General features: G+C 43.1%; 1 protein-coding gene across 4 annotated transcripts in view; it reads left to right on the top strand.

Annotated features, from left to right (window-relative positions):
• Positions 1–19,585, top strand: part of LOC117289211 (zinc finger homeobox protein 3-like) — a 76,742-nt gene extending 57,157 nt beyond the window's left edge. For all 4 annotated transcript variants that reach the window (XM_033770224.1, XM_033770225.1, XM_033770226.1 and 1 more), the window contains one exon: positions 8,179–19,585. In XM_033770224.1, coding sequence (XP_033626115.1) covers positions 8,239–18,570 — 10,332 coding nt within the window. In that variant the 5' untranslated portion in view covers positions 8,179–8,238 and the 3' untranslated portion in view covers positions 18,571–19,585. The remainder of the gene's footprint in view (positions 1–8,178) is intronic.
• The last annotated feature ends 1,756 nt before the right edge of the window (positions 19,586–21,341 follow it).

Raw genomic sequence — 21,341 nt, 5'->3', positions numbered from 1 at the left:
CAGCCGCTTTTACCGGTGTAAACAAAAGGTCTACACTGACATGGTTGGCTTCATTTTGATATTAAACACTGGATGAGAGGCACCTCATTGAGCCGTTGTTTGAGTTGTATAATAAAAAGTTTACTTTGGAATTTTCAAGGATAATGATTCATTGCTATGAAGTGCTTGGGTTTTTTTCCTTTCTTTTATTTTTGTTGAAGAGAAGTCTATTTCTGAATTGAAAGGGCCCGGCCAAATCAAACAAAGAGGTATTCATTTGTAAAAATACTTAAAAGTGATTTGAAGTTGTGAATGTTTGTGATTTAAAAGAGAGCAGGGCTATGGAGTTTATTATGAATGCATGATTGGTTCGGATGTGTTTTGGATACAGGGAAAATTGCACAATCCTTTTCTGCATGGACAAAGGTTGTCAGGCTGGTTGTCTCTGCAAATAACAATCCTTTTTTTGTTCTCCAAATAGTGACTTTCCATACAGTGTAACTCATCAACGTTTGATTTATACCCAAGAAATAGTTGGAAAGGATAAGATTTTTATACTGAGCAGCACTAGGTAAATACCGGATATCTTGTTAGCATGTTGATTATGTAGACAGTTTATAGAAGGTTCACGCGCTGCTTTCTTTATTTTTTGTTGTACTGGTGGAGGCAACATTGTCCGTTAAGTTCACCGAATTCGACCTGTATGATCGACTTTAGTCATGACTTTAATTGGGTTTATCCTTGCAACTGATAACCTGTGGAGTTGTATTTCAAGCTTGGCAGTTTTGGTTGCCATATGTGTTAAACAAGTTTCTGTTTACCAGAAGATGTTTTACACGGTTCGGTTGATAATTGTTAAAAAAAATCATTGACCTTTATCTATCTGTTACATAGTGCTTAAGGTTCGGTAGACTCTCTTAGTCAAGCGGTACCAAAGTTTTGTTCCAGTTTGGTGATATTCCACTGTAATGGTCCACTAAATGTTCCCTTGACACTGGAATTCTGTCATGGTCTAATAAAGCATGACCATGGTTCTTACATACTTTAGGGTTTTGGAAAGCAGGTATTCCAAATGCATAATGAAGAAGAACAAAAGACTTCACCTCAAGTGATGTCATTGGAAAAGACAACTCAATTCATATGTAAATGAAGGAATAACAACATCGTTCCTTTTGTGATCAAAATAATAAAAGGTACAGAAACTGAAAGTGTTTTGATTAGACTTAATGGTGTACAAATGGATGTTTCTGTTTATTTAGTTCATTTTCTGGGACTAGGAGATCTGGGGTCGATTTCACAAAGAGTTAGGACTAGTCCTAACTTAGGACTAGTACTAAGAGATTTCAAAAGCGTACAGCTAGTCCAAAGTTAGGACTAGTAACTCGTCCTTACTCGAGATAAGACTAGTCCTAACTCTTTGTGAAATTCACCCCTGGAGGTATAAGTGTGTTCTTTAAGCAAAACTTTGATACTTTTAACTTAAATCCTACAATAGTTTTACATTTTTCAAATAGTAATTTTGGCGAGTGTACTGAGTGGATGGCCGAGAAGTGAGTTACTTATCAAGAGTTGTTCAATTCAAAGTTGTTCATGTCCCGAGCCATTTAAATGCAGGGCCCTAGTTGCTTTGTGCGTAATCACCAATCCTCGAGAGAGAGTTATTATCCCCAATAAATGCAAGCTGATTCATCTGAAAGCCTCTACCTAAAAAAATAACTGGGACAACCTTTGACAATTGAATAATTAAGGTGGGCGGAGATAGCAGTAGAAGATCATTTGCACATGTTGCTGATCAGTGGTGGGCTGGCTTAAGACCCCAGTAATAACCAGACAGGAGCGTTGAAAAAGTTGTTGTGTCTGAGCAGGTAATTGATGAACATGCCTGAAGTCTGCTGCTTGGAACCAGACTGATTCACATTCTTAAGTCATTTATTGCTGACTCAGTTGATGATCTTTATCAGTTGGGCAAGTGGCCTTCTCTTAGCTTTCTCAAGTGACCCCCCACCCCTTAAAGGATAGGTCCTATGGTGTTTAAATGACAAAATACTGTCAAAGAAAAACCAACAGGATAAAAAATGTTACTTACAGATGGTCTTCTAAGCAGCACATCAAGAAGATATTTCTTCAGGGTAGTAGAATTAAGCAAGACAGTTCTCTAAGAACAAACTCTACCTGGCAAGTAGACACACACATGGTGTTACCGCAAACCAAATTTATATTGATACCTCATCATGCAATGCCTCAAATCCTGTATAAGATATTTCTTAAAGCACCTTGTTTGAAGCTCCCTCCCCCATGCCCCTCCCCAAGTGAAATACAAGGATTTCAAAATTCGACTCCTCTGCCAATGTGCATAGAGAACCAAGCCATCAGTCTTACATATCAGGTTGAAATAAATCGAATCAAATTTTTCATTGGTGGAAGATTGTTTGCCAAGTAGTTGCTAAACACCCAAACTGCCACTTTAAAGGCGTAAAAATGTGAATGGCACAGTGCTTCTCCCAAGGTTATCACAACAACCACATTATAAACACAGGATAACTCAGCTTTATTATAAACAAATTTCTTATCTGGAGCATTTGGGAATTGTTTTCTTCTCAAGTAATTGTTGCTTGTCTTGTGGCAGCTGAGGGCAAGCCTTTTAAAGGGACAGTCCAAGACATTTAGGGGGTGGCTAACTACTGTTCATTAAAAGCAGTAATAGTTAAGTGTCTTGCTAAAGAACTTAAGTTTCAAGACTGGGACTTGAACCCACACTCTGCCACAATACGCCGTTTGAAGTGAATTGTGTTATGGTCCCATGCTTTCAAATTGTTATTATGAAATGAATTTACTTTATGAAATACAAGCTGTATTGCCGTGCAGCCCTCACACAGATTAAAAGACTTCCTTATTCAGATACCTTCTTGCACTGTGAAGCTACTTCAACTGAAAAAAAAAACAACTTTTAAATACATGATTCTTGTCACCCTGTAAGAAATACTTTCCCTTAGAAACTGTCAAACTGTTTGTTCTGATTTAGACATGAAAACAAAGTTACAGTTGCACCGGTAAAATGTTGAAAGCTTTTGGGAGGAAGTTATCTTATTAAGCTGGGCTTAATTGAATGGAAGGCATTAACTGTACTAAACATCCTGACAAGCTATTCCGCCTGACATATTACCTTTTTTGGAAAGCGTTCATAAGTAGGGTAGAGAGGAATATTGGTTTGACTCAATTACATCATCATGTTTAATTGTTCCCTTAATACTCATACCGAGTAAAATATGTGGTGGTGTGGTGTCCAAGATATAATTTGTCATAAAGTATGGTTAGAACTTTTTTCTTGGTGGGGATTCGCAATTTTCCTCTTTATAAAAGCACAGCTGACCTAGGAGGGAATTGTAAAGTTTTCAAAGGGCAGAACTGCAGCAGGAAGGATCACCCATGGAGGCAATTGCCATGGGTCACTTGGGTTAAATCATGGGCTGTGAAGTATGGGTGTATCCACCGGGAGAGTCCCGCTACAGTTGTTTTATACACTCTGTACCTCATTCAAATTAAACAGTTTTCAAGATTTCTTGGGGGGGGGGGGTGAGGATAGTCCATGGTCTGTTGATCAGATAGCCAAGCCTTGTCCTTTGGCCCTTTCTTCAAAACATAATTGTCACCCCTGACAAATGCCAATGGATGGTAGGCTTCCTGATCTGGCAGTCTTCTGCTGAAATTGCCATAAATCATATCGGGCATTTTATTGAGGGAGGCACATTGTCTGGCCAGTCATGTTGCACTCCGTCACTCAAGAGTCATATCTACTTATCATCTCTAAACATAATCGAGTGGTGATCAGCTTGAGTTCGCAACAAAAACTGTCGGGCTCAATTTTTGGGACAAGAAGTCTTTAGCCTGGGGTTCAAACATTTTATCCTTTTTTTAAAACTATTATTTTACATAAAAAGAGCTCTCATTCCAGAGGGGACAATGTGGAACTGTCATCATTCATTCTGGTTTTGATATGAATTGGAATGGAAGTGTAATCTAGGGGCCATTGTTGTTAAAAGAATCAAACCATGGCGTGATCAAACGTATCATTTTGGGTTTTGAGGGGGTGTTTTTTGTTGTTTGTTCCCAACATCTTTCATTCAGTTCCACTGAACAATGGTTTTCATTTGTTTATGATTTGATGATGATGGGTGTCTGCCCGAACAGGGCCAGTTTGTGATTGCGTTCAATAAGTCATCATTAACCAAATGTGGAGTTGCACCTGTTGTGGAATAACGCCTCTCTTGGGAGTCACTTCTTGAAGGTTTCATATGGGCAAATAGAAATAACTGGAATTCCGCATGGTAATCAGCCCTAGTTGGTTTTAGGGGTTTTGATTTGCTTTTTGCTCTACTTATAAAAAAAATTCTTTCACACACACCAAAAATAAGAACTTGAGTTGAAATTTATGGATTGTGATGATTTATAATCTGTGTCAATGAGGTATATTGCTCTATAGTTTTGGGTAACCCATTACCGTCTGAAGGACATGTGTTAAATGCATGCTTGAAACAAACACCCAAAATGTGGCTTAAATGTCAAGTGTGTATCAGGAAAGAGTTTCATTCTTGAAGAGGAAGGAATAGCAAGCAGTCATTAGAATTGAAGTTGAATTTGACATTCTATTTACGAGTAGTGCTTCTTTCAATTGAGTACAACTAACTTGACATTAGGTTGCCATGGTAACATCAGTGTACTTTCATAATGAATGTCCCTCTTTACACTCTTCTCACCCCATGGAAAAATAATAGAGTCACTCGCATGTAGAGATCTTTAAGTGTCTTTGACGAGTTATTGCGAAGAGACTCCATTGTTCTCTACTATTGTTCTTAGTGTGCCGGAAATGAATTGCCAGAGAAAAAAAATCTTCTGTAAACTTTTGAAAAAAGGAACTAAAAACCGAAGACTTTCCTTCTTGTGGCGTTTTTTTTTTCCAATCGCAGAACTTTTCAACCACAGGTTTTACAATCATACAGGTTTTACAGTCACAGAGGGTTTCACTGTAGTTATACCAACCTTAAACATTAATGTCAGAACACTATCTTAGCTGTACTCCATTGTTAAAACAGTGGGAAATATATCTATATACGCATAATGCATAGGATGGACTAATATTTGTTTGACCTCTAGACGAGGGCGCCCTACTCAACTCACAAAGAGAGTTCTCACTTGCTGTAGGTACCAAGCTATGTATTAAGTTAAGGAAAAAGGCGGCAAAGTAAAATATTTTCAGCCGATATTCTGGTCGGAGCGAGATGCTTTTTTAATGAGTGTTGCTCAAAATGCCTCGTAGCTGTAAAGCTCCTGTGCATGATATCCAAAGGAGCATTTCTAGATAATAATCTACCGAAACGCCCGTAGGTACCCGGCTGCTGCTGCAGCTCTTTGCCGAGGTATGTTTAAACTGTTCCCAGGCATTGTTTTTTCTTTTCCTCCCTTCCCATTCACCAGGCACACTCGCTCTTCATTTTGCACTAGAAGGCTACAGGTGAGCCTGTTAGAGCCAGGCTGGAGTGACACAGCATTGATTTTATCAGGATAATTGCTTGTTGCCCATTCTCAACATGTGTCTGGGTAGCCTTGGTTACAACGTGTAGGGAGGACAGATAAAGGTCATAGGCCTGATTAAGCTAGGTGGATTCACAGATATGTACTTGGATGTGTTAGATCATGTTCGCCCAATGTCTGTATTGATATTCCAAGCGTTCAAGATGGACTTGGCTCTTGCGATGTCACCATGGCTACGTACATAAATTGTGAATTCCAGATTTTGAAACTAACTCTTCTAGAAAGGCACACAAGCTGTGCACCAGTAGTGAAGTCTGGTGCATAACAATATGTAGCGCAAACTTGTGTCTCCTTTTAGGTGCATAAGATGATGGGCAAACAACCGTAGAGAAACATGCTAAATGAATGTGACAATATTATAGTTTTCAGAGCAGATTAATATTAATAAATCAGACAACGCCATCGTGTTTTGGCAGGTGGTTTCACTGAGGTAACAAGAAATATCAAGTTGACTTGTGACAAATACAGGTCATTTTGTTCTCGGTTCAAGTTGAGGCGTGCGACCAAAGTTCACTGTACCGGATCAAAGAGTAAAAAAACAAAATTAAAACGTTAGCACTAGTGTTTCTTGCTCCCTTCCATGTCATTAAAAGATAACTGTAAAGTCTATGTCCAGATAATACATCAACCTAGTTTTTCCTGTTTGAGAGGGGGGGGGATTGTATGATTTCCTTAGAACAAAAATGTTGTACTCATTAACGATAATCTTTTATTACCAAGTGCCATCAGTCATATTCATATTGAGAGACTGCCAGACAATTTTCTTGTCCCCCATCCTCTAGAGCGAGCTTCCTGGCCTATTAGCCCTTCGTAAATGACTCTCATCAACATTCCAATGGGCCCCCTCTTACTCATACAAACTACCTGTAATTTATCTGCTAAATGAATCAATACCTTCTCATTATGACGCGACTGAACCCGCGCCCGATTCCAGGTCAGCATATTACTAATGCGTTTGAAGATTTCCAAGTGAAGTCTTTAAGCGGTGTGGACCAGAGTCGCGAGCTAATTGCCAGTCAGCTCGGTAGTCTGTGACCCATTTTAAATGCAAGAGAACCAGGTTCTTGAACTTCACTGTTCTTCTCTGAGTAATGATTTAAAGGGGGTCGTGCAATCAACTGTGCTGGCGGTGTACCTTCAATAGTCGCTTGGATTGGATTTCATTGTAATTCTCAGCTTTATTTTCTGCGAGACAAGTTGCAGCATTTGTAGTGTTGTTGTCGAGCCTTGGTCCATGAAGTTGCTAAGTCTCTCCGAATCACAACCTTCTGAAAAGGCGGGTTATCTTTGACAGTTTTTGATTTACTTGTGATGTCATTACGGAGAAACGGTGAAAGTGTAACTTCTTCAGTCAATGTGATTTGGTAAAAGCAGAAATGGTTTACCGTTGTTAAACATTTCTTGTTAATAACGGCACCATGAACAATATGTTTCATTGCACTTGAGTTTTTCGTTTTTTGAATCAGTTAATGCATCCTGACATCTTTATTTGTACTCTGGCTTTGATTTTACAATATTAAGGTGGGTTGTTTAATGTGAAGAAAGGCTTTAAACTTTGTGACATGGAACTAATATTATGGTTACTAATCCTTCAAACTGGGCAGCTTTAGTTTTGTCTGCTGTTAGGGACAGGTTCAATGTAATGGGGGCTACACAATGGGGAACTTTTGTGATGGTACCAGGCATTTCACTCATTGTTTTTTTACCTTGTCCTCATTGATGGGAACAATAGAAGAACACCCCCTATTGTCTCAAAACCCTTTCACATGAAAAACTTTTCGCTTACCAATATTTCAGTGATAATGCTGGCACTGCCCTTTTTGCAGATCTGACCGTTCTCCTTTAAAAAGATGAGTCTTACATCTTAGATGATTTCAACACCCAGGTCCCCAACATTTCTAGGAGTTATTTCCTGTGGCCATCAGCCTCTGTCGATTGAATCGGGTTTCCTTAAACTGACCCGTTAATGACACAAAGAAGGATATTAAGAGAAATAGATCGACTGGCGCACAATTAGACTTTCAAATGTAGATTCATTTGTTAGCTCCCTTGCATGTTATTACTCCATGGGACGTGACGGGCAGAGGTAATTCCTGAAATGGATTACTGTTGATGAATTTCAGATGAGATATCTCCACTTGAAAACTGTACAAACTCAAAGACTTGAAGTCATCGGTCTCCTCTCAACCTTTGCTGTTATGTTTCCATATTTTACATCTGTACGCGAGGGAAAGTTTTTGAAACATGACCTTTCGTGACGTCTTATATTTTATTACTTCTTTTTGTATTTTAGTAAATTTAAGGCAAATACTATTAGCTTCATTTGCTCAATGTATACATTTCGTTGTAAGCTGATTGAGTTGCCAATATGTTTTATTTTTAAGATTTTATTTTTGCCCTACTTCAATTGAAATGTTTGTATTTTGTTTCACAAACATGCTGAATGTTACATTTGGTTTTGTGGGCCAATGGTATATTCAGAGTGACTTTGTTAATATCTTAGGGTCTTTTTTTTCCAGATCAATTTCATCTTGGATTGTTTTTTTTAATGACATTTATGGAGCCGTGAACTCAAAATGGTATTTTCTTTTTTTCTTTCTTTTTCTCCAGATAATGGAAAGAAACAAGGTATAAGAACAGCGCTTTGATTCCCTCTTCTTCTGATGCACCATGACTGCTGTTGAGCAAAACTCCATGGGTGACATTGGGGAGTTTCCTGACCCACCGTTACAGGATCTACCACTAGCTAAAGTAACAAGCAACATGTTAAAAGATAAACTCCCTCCGTTTTCAATGGAGAACTCGCTCTGCAGTGATCTTCCGACAACAGGACCTGATCACGCTGCTGCAGCAGTCGGAGACGAGTTGAAAGTAAATGGCGATTCCAATTCCAAAGACAGCGAACCCAAGAGCCAACACGAGAACGGGCCTCGAAAAGAAAATGGTCCACCTGAAGATGTGGCTTGTTCAGAGTGCAACGGACAGTTCAACAGTCTGCAGTTGTACATGGAACATAGTTGCAAGGCCTCTAAGTTCCCCAAGCAACAACAAAATGAAAACGTTGAAGACGCTGAAGCAATCGCAGAGAGTGATGGAGCTGCGTCAATCAACGGTGACGATAGCGAACTGAGCGATATCGAGAACTTTGAAGGAGAGATTGTCTACCGACCCGATGGGTCTGCTTACCTTATGGACGGATCGGAATTATCTGATAGTGAAAGTGCCCAATGTGGCTCCAAAGAACTAGACACCCTGGGTAGGCAGCCCTTAAAGGACACTGGAAATATGTCTGCCTTTCCCGGTATTGTGAACTCTCTCCATATACCCGCCTATATGACTATGGGGAACCTGGCTCCATTTAACCTGGGCCAGCTTGCAACTCCTATAGTACATAGCTTCCGCGTTTACGACGTTAGAACAGGAAAGGGGGATAATCAGGAAAGTTCAGAGACTAAAGCCGATGAGGAAGGACAGCATTCTGCCAATGAGAATGCAATGGAGGGCCATGGTAAGCCCATCCTTATGTGCTTCTTGTGTAAACTGTCATTTGGATTTGCCAAATCCTTTGTAGCCCACGCAAACAACGAACACAAACTGACTCTGAACGAGGAGGAACGGCAGATTATGGCCCGTAAGAGCCAGTCCGCTATCATACAGGGTCTCGGCAAAGAGAAAAATCCCCTGTTGTCATTCCTTGAAGCCACTGCCATCAAATCGCAACCTAGCCATCTACAAAACTTCAAACACACGCCACCTTCCACTGATTATTTGCACTCGATGTTCTCTTCAGCTGCCTCGTCAGTAAGCTATGTGTACCCTGTTAATGTTGCCATCAGTACTAGCTCACCCCACACAACCAGTGTCGTCACTGCTACCTCAACTCCCAAAATGCAGCATATTCGTGTTGAGGCTGCTGGCAGAGAAGATGTCGCGGACACTGAAACGGACGGACGGCATCCACAACAAAAAGAAACAGCCCCTGGTCTTTTGGCTATTGCCAAAAGTGAAAACCAATCTTCAGGACCAAATCAAGACAAAGGTACATCCTTGGACAATGACAAAAGTATTGCAAGAAAGGATGGCTTATTGTCAGCTGAGCAATCTGAAATAATCCCTAAGGACCATTCTTCTCCCGAGAAGTGTAAAGCCAAAAGACACCCTGATGGATTTTTGGCACAGGACAGTCACAAACTGTCGGTCGAGCTAAACGCTTCCAGATCACCAGCTGCAGACAACGGGACTTCTGGCAGTCACAATTTTTCAACCAATTTTCTGCTTGAGCCAGGGAAACCAGTGGTGAGGTACAGCCCAAGCCCAAGTGCCAGTTCAAATTGTCAGACACCCCACCCACAAGAGGCTGAATCTCCTGATCCATCGAGCCTTGCTGAAGAAAACCTTCCCGATGGGAGCCCATCCCCCAGACCAAGCAGTCGAGACACCTGTACTCCCTCTGATTGCTGTTCTTCCAGTGGACGGAATTCTAGCAGTGTGGAATGCCCAAAGTGTGACATGGTCCTGGGCTCTTCACGTTCACTAGGCGGGCATATGACCATGATGCACTCGCGCAACTCCTGCAAGACACTTAAATGCCCCAAATGCAACTGGCACTACAAGTATCAGCAAACGCTAGAGGCTCATATGAAAGAGAAGCATCCAGAGAGTGAATCCAAATGTCCTTACTGCGAGACCAACCAAACCCATCCTCGTCTATCCAGAGGTGAAACCTACACCTGTGGATACAAGCCATACCGCTGCGATATCTGTAACTATTCCACCACCACCAAGGGCAATCTAAGTATTCACATGCAATCTGATAAGCATTTAAACAACGTACAAGAGCTACAAAACGGCAGTGACCAATTATTCATGCACACTAGCAAGGTGGGTAATGAGCTACCCCCTTCATTATCGTCTACGTCGTCAACGAAAACTAAGCCTAAGCACACCTGGCGATGCGATGTGTGTGATTATGAGACCAACGTGGCTCGCAATTTGCGCATCCACATGACGAGTGAGAAGCACATCCACAACATGATGGCAATCCAGCAGAACGTCAGCCAGATGCAGCGAGAGATGCAGACCAACCTGACTGGCTTTCAACCTGAGGAATCCATGTATATGTACATGGCCCAGAATATGCTCCCCATTGTCGCCCAGGGACCAGAAGGTATGGATATGCAGAGCATGATGAATTACAACTACGATCCAGTTGCATATGCGGCCATGGTCGGAAACATGGCCTTGGGCGTTGCTCCTACTCCTGACCAGCAGGCCAGACCAGTTCATGAAGATCAAACCGCAGTTGTAACTACAGATGACATGCAGAACAACGAACCTCTGCGGTTGTACCAGTGCTCAGTGTGCAACAAGTTTAGCACAGATTGTCTGGGTACACTACAGCAACACATCTCTAAGGATCGAAGTGAACCCAACGAGGAGCTGTGGCGTATCGTGATCGGTGATGTCCAGCAGTGTGCATTATGCAACTACACCACTCAGGTGAAGGCCAATTTCCAGCTTCACATGAAGACCGATAAGCACCAGCAGAAACTGCAACTGTTCAACCACATCAGGGAAGGCGGCAAGCAAAATGAGTGGCGTCTGAAGTACATGAATGTTGGCAACCCAATTCAGTTACGCTGTAACGCCTGCGATTACTACACCTACAGCACCGACAAGCTTCACACACACACCCACAGCAGTAACTACCGCCATGAGACAAGCATGAAGCTCTTCCGTCACCTTCAGAAAATCAACATTACTATCAACCCTGAGACACGCACCTTCCACTGCCCTCTATGTAACTACTCCACCAAGGCCAAACTTAATTTGATACAACATGTCCAATCCTTGCAGCACATTAAGAGTGAGGAGAAACTCAACAAAGCCTCACCCAAGGAAGGGATGACAGCTGATGGTGCATTAGACCTGTCCAGAAAAGACAGACCATCACCAACTTCTACTGCATCTACCCCCAGGGACCAAGATAAAGAACCCGGTGAACCTGAAGCCAAACGTCCAAAGTTACCCCAGGAGAGTTTTACGACTGGAAGGCAAAGAGGGGAGTCTCGCAGCAACCCAACCACCACACAAATATTTTCCTGCCCGTATTGCAAATACAGCAGCATTGACCAGCAACGTATATCTGCTCATGTGGTGTCCCAGCACAGCATTAAACCCCAGCCCATCTTGCGCTGCCCTCTTTGTCAGGAAGTTTGTACCAATAAGATTAACTTAGAGGTACATCTCATGGATGCTCATAGTGTCTCCAGAGAATGTATGCAGCGGCTTATGATGACCAGTGAATGGGTGATGCCAACAGCTACCAATCCTCCAGCTACACCGCCATTCATTCAAGGAACCAACCCTGCAATGGAGGCATTGGCCCAGGCAGGTCTTAAACCCCCACCAGCTGAATCCCCGGCACCTTCTTTTTTTGAATCAGCTAAAATGGAAGCACATGAGAAACCAAGAGATTCTCCAGGTCCCTCAAGTGACACAGAAAGCACTGATTTATATCGTTGCCAAAAGTGTCATCTTGTTTTTGCAAATATCGATCAGCTCTACTCTCATCAGGACCAAAGTTGTCCCCTCACTGAGCAAGACACTCCAGGTGGACCAGGATTTCTATGTTGGAAGAAAGGTTGCAACCAATACTTCAAGACAGCTTCTGCTCTTCAGATGCATTTTAAAGAGATCCATGCTAAGCGTCAACAGTCGACCAGCTCGGAACGTCATATGTATAAGTTCCGCTGCAATCAGTGCAGCTTGGCATTCAAGACGGAAGAGAAGCTCACCAACCACATGCAGTATCATCTACTACGTGCAGCTACCAAGTGTCCAGTTTGCCAGCGAATGTTTCGATCAGTCCCTGCCTTGCAAAACCACATTGAGACAGCCCATCAGGATCTGAGCAGCAGTGAGCTACTCCAGTACTACAACTCTGTATCCAATGGGGACTTGGTTTCGCTACCTAAATCGGTTGATGACTCTCCAAATTGCGATGACGTTCTCAATGAAGGTGATCAGAACAACCAGTTTGATCAATCTCAGTTTGAAGGCCAGTTGGAAGCTGAATCTGTAGATGGTACCATTGACAGCTCAGATGCAGGTAGAGATGACCCCAGCCGGCAGGTGGAAACGCCAAATAGTCAGGAAGTTGATAGTCTCTCAGAAGATGGAAGTCAAGATGAATCTAAATACATCGATGATGGAACTTATGCAGATCCTAGCCGCAAATACAAATGCCATCGATGTCGTTTGGGATTTATGCGCCAGAGTGAGCTGAGTAGTCATAACAAAACAATGATGCATCGCAAAGGGGATCGCAGTCTGACTGCTTTCCAACTTCAGAGGTACTGGGACCCCAACCGACCCTATAAATGTGATGTCTGCAAAGAATCCTTCACCCAGAAGAATATCTTGCTTGTCCATTACAACTCTGTCTCTCATTTACATAAACTGAAGCAGAGCCTGAATGAACCCACCGAGCCAGATACATCAGCAGATACCAGTGATGGTAAGCCATATCGCTGCAATTTGTGCAAAGTTGCTTACAGCCAAGCCACAACATTGGAGACACACATGCGCTCTGTGCTTCATCAGAGCCGAGCAGCCAAACAAGAGCTTCAAGGAACCAGTGCTGAACGTGAAGAATCTACACTGGACCAGACAAGAGGTGCAACCGAGAATGGTGATCTTGTATCTCCTAAACCATCAGGGATGTCTACTCCATCACAGCAGGCACAAGAACTGCAGTCACAGCAGCTGCAACAGGCCCAACAAATGCAGTTACAGATGCAGCAGATTCAACTTCACCAGCTGCAGCAATTGCAGCAGGCACAATTGCAGCACTTCCTTCAACAGCAAGGAATTAGTCAGCTCCATTCAGAAGCCGCCCAGCAGCTCCAGGCAGAACTAGCTCTTGCAACGCTAGCTGGTTTTCCCCCAGGAATGATGCTACAACCTGGTCAGATGCTTCCTCAACCGAGTGTCTTCAGTTGTAACAAATGTTCATCAGTCTTTGTGAGCCAAGAGGCCCTTGTTCAACATCAGCTTACACAATGTGGAAACTCTCCTTCATCAGAGAACGCTACCACACCAGCCACACCACCAGCAACCCCAAAGCAGAGCATCCCTGAGATTTCAAACAGTCAGCAACCACGTCGTATTCGAACCTCTCAAGTCCAAAGAAAGCTCTTGGAAAGCTATGGATTTGACCTTGTTCAACAGTTCAATGAGTTTGCTCAGGGTTTACCAGCCAGTATTGCTCAAGAGGACAAGTTCTACTGCAGCGATTGCTCCAAAGAGTTTTCAAGTATTTTTGTCTACAAAGCCCATTTAGAAGAGCTTCACAAGAAGGTGCTAACCATTAAGGAGATCGAGATGTACTCGCAGAAGTTTAAAGAGGAGCTTATTGAGAGCAGTCTTGAAGAGGAGAGAGAAAGGATCGAAAGTGAGAAAGCTGTCAAGGAGGAACAACCTGAACAGAATGGGGAAGTCAAAGAAGAACCCGGATCTGATGCACTATCTCAGGTGCCGTTAACTGAGGAGCAGTATGCTACAGCTCAGCTTGCTGCAGTGCAGTATCTACAGCAAGCACACCAGCAAGGCCAGATATCTGCTGCCCAGGCCATGCCTCCCCCACCTCCTCCACAAATGCTGCTGTCAAATACATTTCCGCTCTCAATGATGCAGCCCATGCAGACTCTGTCTGGCATGCAAAACTTCAACATGGTGCAAGGAATGAACTCGGTACAGGCCACCATGCCTGCTATGCAGGCCGTTCAATATGTGGATCCCAACTACATGCAGAAGTCTCCAAAGCGGGCTCGCACACGAATTACCGATGACCAGTTGAAAATTCTAAGAGCCTACTTTGACATTAACAATTCTCCCACGGAAGAGCAGATTGCAGAGATGTCCCAGAAGTCTGGTTTGCCACATAAAGTTATCAAGCACTGGTTTAGAAATACTTTATTTAAAGAGCGACAGAGAAACAAAGATTCTCCTTACAACTTCAACAACCCACCCACCACCACACTTCAAGATGCAGAGAAGTCAGCTCAAGCAAAGGCCAAGCAAGAAGTGGCAGCTGCCCAGGCAGCTGCTTTAGCAGCAGAGCAGGCAGCAGCAGCCTGTGCAGCAGCTGCTGCGGCTGCTGCTGCAGATGCACGACATTTGTCACCATCACCCATTTCATCCATCAGTGGTTCTGGCAGCAGAAAAAGGAGCAAAGCGGGAAGCAGTTTTTTAGCCGATGGTGCCTCCCCTTGTCTGTCACTACCTTTATCATCTACAATGCCTATGATGGCCTTGCCGCCAGCACCCATGGCGTCAGCCTCTGCCTCGTTGCCTGTTTGTACAGCCATTCTCAGTGCTCCTCCTATTCCTGCACTATCGGTCTCTCCAAAACCAGAATCAAAACCTGAGAAAAAAGAGAGTGTGAAATCTGAGACCGTTCCTGAGAAGAGTCCTTTTCTACCCGATTGGTCTCAGCCTAAATCACAATCACCACCACCACCCATTGAGGAAGCCCCACCTACACTGAAAAGCAAGCCGAGTGACATGGATGTTTTCAGCAAGTCAGAAGAGTCCTTACTTAAGCCCCCTGTCAAACGAGAGCGAGAAAGTGTTGCAAGTGTAAGTTCAGTAAACAGTGTCTTCACATCAGACCCACAGGGAGTCAATGTTTTTAGATCATCAGCCCTTACATCTTCACCTACTACGCCTACCTCAACCCACTCTGAGCTGGGCTCCCCAATACTTTCACCGATTTCTCCAGCAACCCATGGGATGCCGTCTGCCACCTCCCCAACAGTGAGTTGCAGTGGTTCAGGATCCAAGCGGTCAGGTCGCACACGCTTCACAGATTATCAGGTCAAAGTCTTACAGGAGTTTTTCGAGAATAATGCCTACCCCAAGGATGATGACCTGGATAACATGTCCCGCCTGTTAAACCTCAGTCCTCGTGTGATTGTAGTTTGGTTTCAAAATGCCAGACAGAAAGCACGGAAGATATTTGAGAACCAACCTCTGATTGACAGCGGGGATTCTGAAGGTGAGTGTAGCAACCGCTACAAGCGTACCCCCGGTATGAACTACCAGTGCAGCAAGTGCTTGTTGGTATTCCAGAGATTCTATGAGTTGATCAGACATCAGAAACTCCACTGTTACAAAGAAGATGAAGGTAGCAATCATTCATCTCAAGTCAGTCCAAGTGGTGGTCCTCCCTGTACTTCGCCAATTGCTAAGAGCACAGCCAGCAGCACTAGCAGTGTCACCTCTGACACTGTGTTCACCAAGTCCGAGGAGAGGAATCCCAAGTCCGAGGCTGAACCTAAGGCTGAATCCAAATCTTCCAGTTCGACCCAGGACGGTCAGGGTCCAGTGGTGCATTATCAGTGTGAGAAATGCAGTTTGGTCTTCCCGCATTTTGACCAATGGAGGGATCATCAGCAGGTACATATGATGAATATGGGCCTATTTGGGAGCTATCTTCCCCAGCAGATGCCATACAACATGATGTATCTCTCCTACCCAGAAAGCATGAATGGTGTAACTCCAGAACAGTATCTGAATTACTTGAGTAACAAGAAGCAGAATGAGTCACCAACTAAGAGGAAGTTCTCTGAAACGAGTGATGAATTATTGGGGCCATCAACCTCTGAAAATTCTGCTGATAACGGGGAGCAGCCAAAGGACAAGCGACTACGGACCACTATATCTCCAGCTCAACTTGATGTATTGTATGCAAAGTACCGTGAGGACAGCAACCCTACTCGCAGGATGCTTGACATGATATCCAAAGAAGTCGGGCTGAAGAAAAGAGTTGTTCAGGTTTGGTTCCAGAACACACGTGCTAGAGAGCGGAAGGGACAGTTTCGTCTCTCTGGGTTGAACCAGATGTGCAAGTGTCCATTCTGCAGGGCCCTGTTCAAATCCAAGTCAGCTCTCGAAGCCCATATCAGAACCCGTCACTTTGACCAACAGGTTACCAACAGTCAGATGGAAGCCATCCTAGCTCAGATGCCCGAGTGTGATGAAAGCGGAATGATGAGCCCTCAGTTCGACAGCTCAACAGGCAACATGTTCTCAATAAGTCCCAGCCTCTCTCAGGACGGAGACCATGCTGTCAATTTGTCTTCCACCCACAAACTGCGTCGTAAGGGTGAAGAATTGATCATTATTTCAGATGATAGCAGTAGCCAAGATGGAGTCGAGAACCCCAATGAGTCTGGAAATTCTGATGAGGTGGGATTAAAGCAAAGATCAAGAAATGACAGCGGACGAGATTCTGAAGGGAACAGAAGGGAGATGTCTAAACAGTGGGAAGGGTTACAGTCACGGAGCGGCAGTGATTCCTCCCAGCTTCAGATGGATGAAGAAAACAAGGAATCTGAAATGCTCTCACCCAGCAGCAGCATGGTTGGTGAAGATTTCTACGAAAACACACTGTCTGAAGCAGGTTCCATGGATCGAAGTGAGGACTCCTACAGTAATCTGGATGAGGCAGAAAGAATGAGGATACGTGAGGCCAATAAAAGGTATCGCACCCAAATGAGTCAACTTCAACTGAAGGTGCTGAAACACTGCTTTAATGACTACCGCACTCCGACCATGCATGAATGTGAACTGCTTGGCCAGGAGGTTGGACTACCTAAGCGTGTAGTGCAGGTGTGGTTCCAGAATGCAAGAGCAAAAGACAAGAAATGCAAAACTACTGTGACCAAACAGTTTGGGATGATTGGCACTTCGTCTGACGGTCTACCGGAATCGTGCAAGCTGTGCAATGTCACCTACTCCATGTCTTTGTCAGTGAGAGATCACGTCTTTACTGAGATGCACATTCGGAGTGTGAAAAAGTTCATCAACAATGAGATAGAGAAGGACTCTGAGGATAGTGCCAGATTCTTGTCACTTCAACAAAAGGTGCATGGTTCCCCCTCTCAGCAGCAGCAGCAGCAGCAGCAACAACAACAACAACAACAACAGCAGCAGCAGCAACAGGAACAGCAGCAAGCTCTTGCAGCCAGCCAAGCATTTTTGCCTGGAGCTACCCACCCAATGATGCAAGGAGCAGGAGGTGTTAATCCAGTCGCTGCTGCAGCTCAAATACAAGCAATTCAAGCTATGCATGCCGCTCAGATGATCTCACCTCAGATGGCTTCACAACAGATTGCCGCAGTAGCTGCTGCTGCTGGAATGCTTCCTGGAGGATCTCCTCCTGCAGCACCTGGCAAACAAGAAGGACGAAAGGAAGGAGGAGTCAAGCAGGAACCCAAAGATGAGGAGCAGGCAGCCCAGCAAGCTGCAGCAGCCCAGCAGCAGGCAGCTGCAGCTATGCAAATCGCTCAGCAGCTCAACGCGCCAGGTTCTCGCACAGACCAAGCTCTGATGTCTTACCTGTATGGCGGGGTACCCCCATATTACTCCCAAATGCCCATGATGTATCCATTTTATCCCGGTGGGCAGGAAGCAGCAATGATGGCTGCCTATGAGCAATCCATGCAAGCTGCAGGGATGTTCCCACAGATGGCTCAGATGTATGGAGCAAATCCCCTGGCTGCAGCAGCACAGCTACAGTCCAAAACCCCAGAGTCCACCACGCCCAAACCGAGTACCAGTAAAGAACAGCGGGAATCCTCCTCCTTCCCTGGGGATAGGGACCGTCTCATCCTCAGGCCCAAATCCTCTACCAATCGCTACCTCTGCAAGAAGTGTGAGAAGGTCTTCACAGACCGAGATTCTGTGACGTCCCATCAGGTGACCGCCTGTTATCCAGGTCAGGTGGTGAATACAGAGGAGACTGTAGAGAAGCTTCCATCAAACCGGTTCTTGTGCCAGGCCTGCCCACGGGAGGCTCTCATCACAGAGGAAGACGTTAACAAACATCTACAGTCATCAGGCCATGAGAGGAATGCTGCACTGCGACGTAGCAGTAGCAGTAGCTCCAAGAAAAGCTCTAAACATCATCGGCATCATCATCAAAGTAAGCACTGAGTGCTCAACAAATTATTCAACCCACCAAAAACAAAAGCATTAAAGTCAAACAAATTAGCATAACTGACCTAAAAATCTGATATTTTTCCTGCCTGCTGGGAACGGAATGACACTATAAGGGGCCTTATGGTTTTGATTATTAAGACCCAAGTGTGGGGTACAAAGTTATGTGCACAAAATGACATGATGCTCAGATAACACTTTTGGCGGGGCAAATTTGCACAATGAACCAATGAAATTGTCTCAAAGAATTTTTTTAGACATTAACATTTTGCAGTCTTGACGAGCTGCCTTTTGTACAGTAAATTATTATGGACCAACGAGAGATTTAATACATGAAATAGGTGCCCTCCTTTGTTTGTTTAAAGGTTTTTTTTTCATATCGTCTTAAACGAAGGAATTACTGTAATGCAGACTACTGATATATTATGCATTGTTGATGAACTTCTTGGGTTGGTTTGATTAGGGGGGGGGGGGGTATTTTTGATTGATTGATTTATTTATTATATTTTTTTAGAAGGGGAGAAGATAACAGTAAGACAACTCAGATTGTAGTCTTCGCTCGCAGTTTGTAAATAAGCCATAATAGGAGAGTGATATTAACTGTAGTTTGATTGTGACTGGGTTGCGTTGTGGTAACGTTGGTGCATGTAGTTGGTTAAAGATGGATTCCTTATCCCATCGGGGTAGATGTAGACGAGGAGGGTTTGAAATTTCGTTTTTTTACATCCAGTAGGAATACCAGGGTATTACAAAAGAGAATCGGTTCAGTTTGGAACTTAATTTCTGTGATTTGGCTTTTACTCACTGCGTCTTGCAGGTTCCTTTGTGAAACAGTGCTATGGTCAGATCCAGAACTTAAGATCTTTAAAAAAACCTTGGAAGCTGAGAAAAAAAAACTTTGTTTGTGTGTTGATTCTGCGAAATAGAATAAACACTACTGGAACAGGTTTATTGAAAACATTTTTAAAGTGTCTGATAACTTGGTTGATGGAATGGGTAGGATTTTGTTTTAGGGGGGGGGGTGGGAACAGGTAGAAAGTAGAATTCTGGTGTATTATTACTCACTGATGAGGAAGACTAGCTCGAGAATGTTTGTAGTTTAGATTGTATATATTTATAAATATATATGAGAAACCTATATGATACAGTAAATATCTATGTAAGTAGTTGGTAGTTGGCACCATGTTGCTATGTGAGAACAATATGCTCGTCATGGACCACAGTACAGCACCTCCACACTAGGATGATTCACATTATTAGATGTAGCACTGAATAATCTGGTGATGCGTTGATTGCAAAATCTATTTTTGTTATCGGTGTACGATTGTCATCGCCTTGAATGCAATTGAAAGGGTTCTTTTTTGTTGGGGGATGGGGTGAAATATTGTGACTGCTAGTCTCGGGTGAGTTGTGTGTTCTCTTGTTTCGCCGTGCGACATCCAAGTGAATAAAGTAATAGTGCATTCACTAGTATGTTTTGAATTGAGCTTGAGAATGCGACTAATCCACGAGTCAATGCAATGGAACTTGAAAAGTTCATCACCATAATCAGGATCCGATACTGTGCCGTGGATAAACAAGTTGGACGTGAAAGGGATATAAAGTCTGAGTTTGTTCAGGGCGTTACTCGACACCGATTCTTGATCGCCCGGGACATTCTGTGTTGTGATTTGTGTCAACAGTGGTCGGAGTATAAGATGGTGGGTTTGGATGATTCCTACCGTGTATCAAGTTTTAATTATTGCCAAGTGGGCCCATATAATGTAGATGTTGAATTCACGACCTGACGGTTGGGACTAGCCGTAACCCGAGAACTCGTCAGAAAGAGCTGGCGTTTAATTTCCTGCAGTCGCACTTGAATATTAAAATGAAAAGACAACTCTTGCTGGAGTGGATGTAACCCAATCTCCCCATGGCAAGATGAAATAGAAATGTCAATAGCCGAAATGAAATGGTGCATATCCATTGAAGGGTTCTACGCTAAAAAGTAGTAGGAAACTAACATCTGAGTTATGTGCAGTTTTGCCCTTTTTACATATGATTGTCCAAGTTTGATCAGATATTATTCAAACTTGGAAATAAGCTAGGCTTTATAGTCCTGTTTTTCTTTTTGATAGAGCATTGCTGCAAAGCAGTTCCTTTTTGTTACATTGTCGGTAGTATAATTACAAGGCCTAAGTGGACAAGTATTTTTTTTTATAATTAATCCTACATATAACAGTTTGTTTTGTTTAACTAATGCTATTGAATAGTCTCTAGTTCCACATTAAGAATTTGACCCAACGGTTATAGGTATCGCACTGTCATGACCAAAATGCTGTGATTTTGTTGGTGTTGTTACTTTTCCGCTTACTGCATTCTTATCACGAAACAACAAGCTATATGTATGATGAGGCAACAACAATGCGGGGTCTTAAGCGTTATAATTTGTTTTCTTAATTAATTGAGATCACAAGTAATTACTGTAACGAATGTATCTGAAGTACTGAAGATGTATAAAGAAAATTAAGCATAATATTGGACATAATATAGTGAGAAAATTTACTCAGACCAATGCATTACTTGTTTAATAATAGTCTGCCAAAATAAACGTAGATGTGTTGCACAAACTGCTTAGCAGGTACAATTGTGTTGAGTATAGGGTCTCCACCAGTAAACAAAATCCTAGATTTTTCTTGAACGGAAATAGCACAGATTTTTATAAGTGTTTATTTTTGGTATTAATGCTGTGTTGACATAAACAAATTTACGTCTTTGTTCCCTGCAAG

Source organism: Asterias rubens, chromosome 4 (genome assembly GCF_902459465.1).
Source record: "Asterias rubens chromosome 4, eAstRub1.3, whole genome shotgun sequence".
NCBI classification, from domain to species: Eukaryota; Metazoa; Echinodermata; class Asteroidea; order Forcipulatida; family Asteriidae; genus Asterias; species Asterias rubens.
This window is presented reverse-complemented; position numbering and strand designations above follow the sequence as displayed.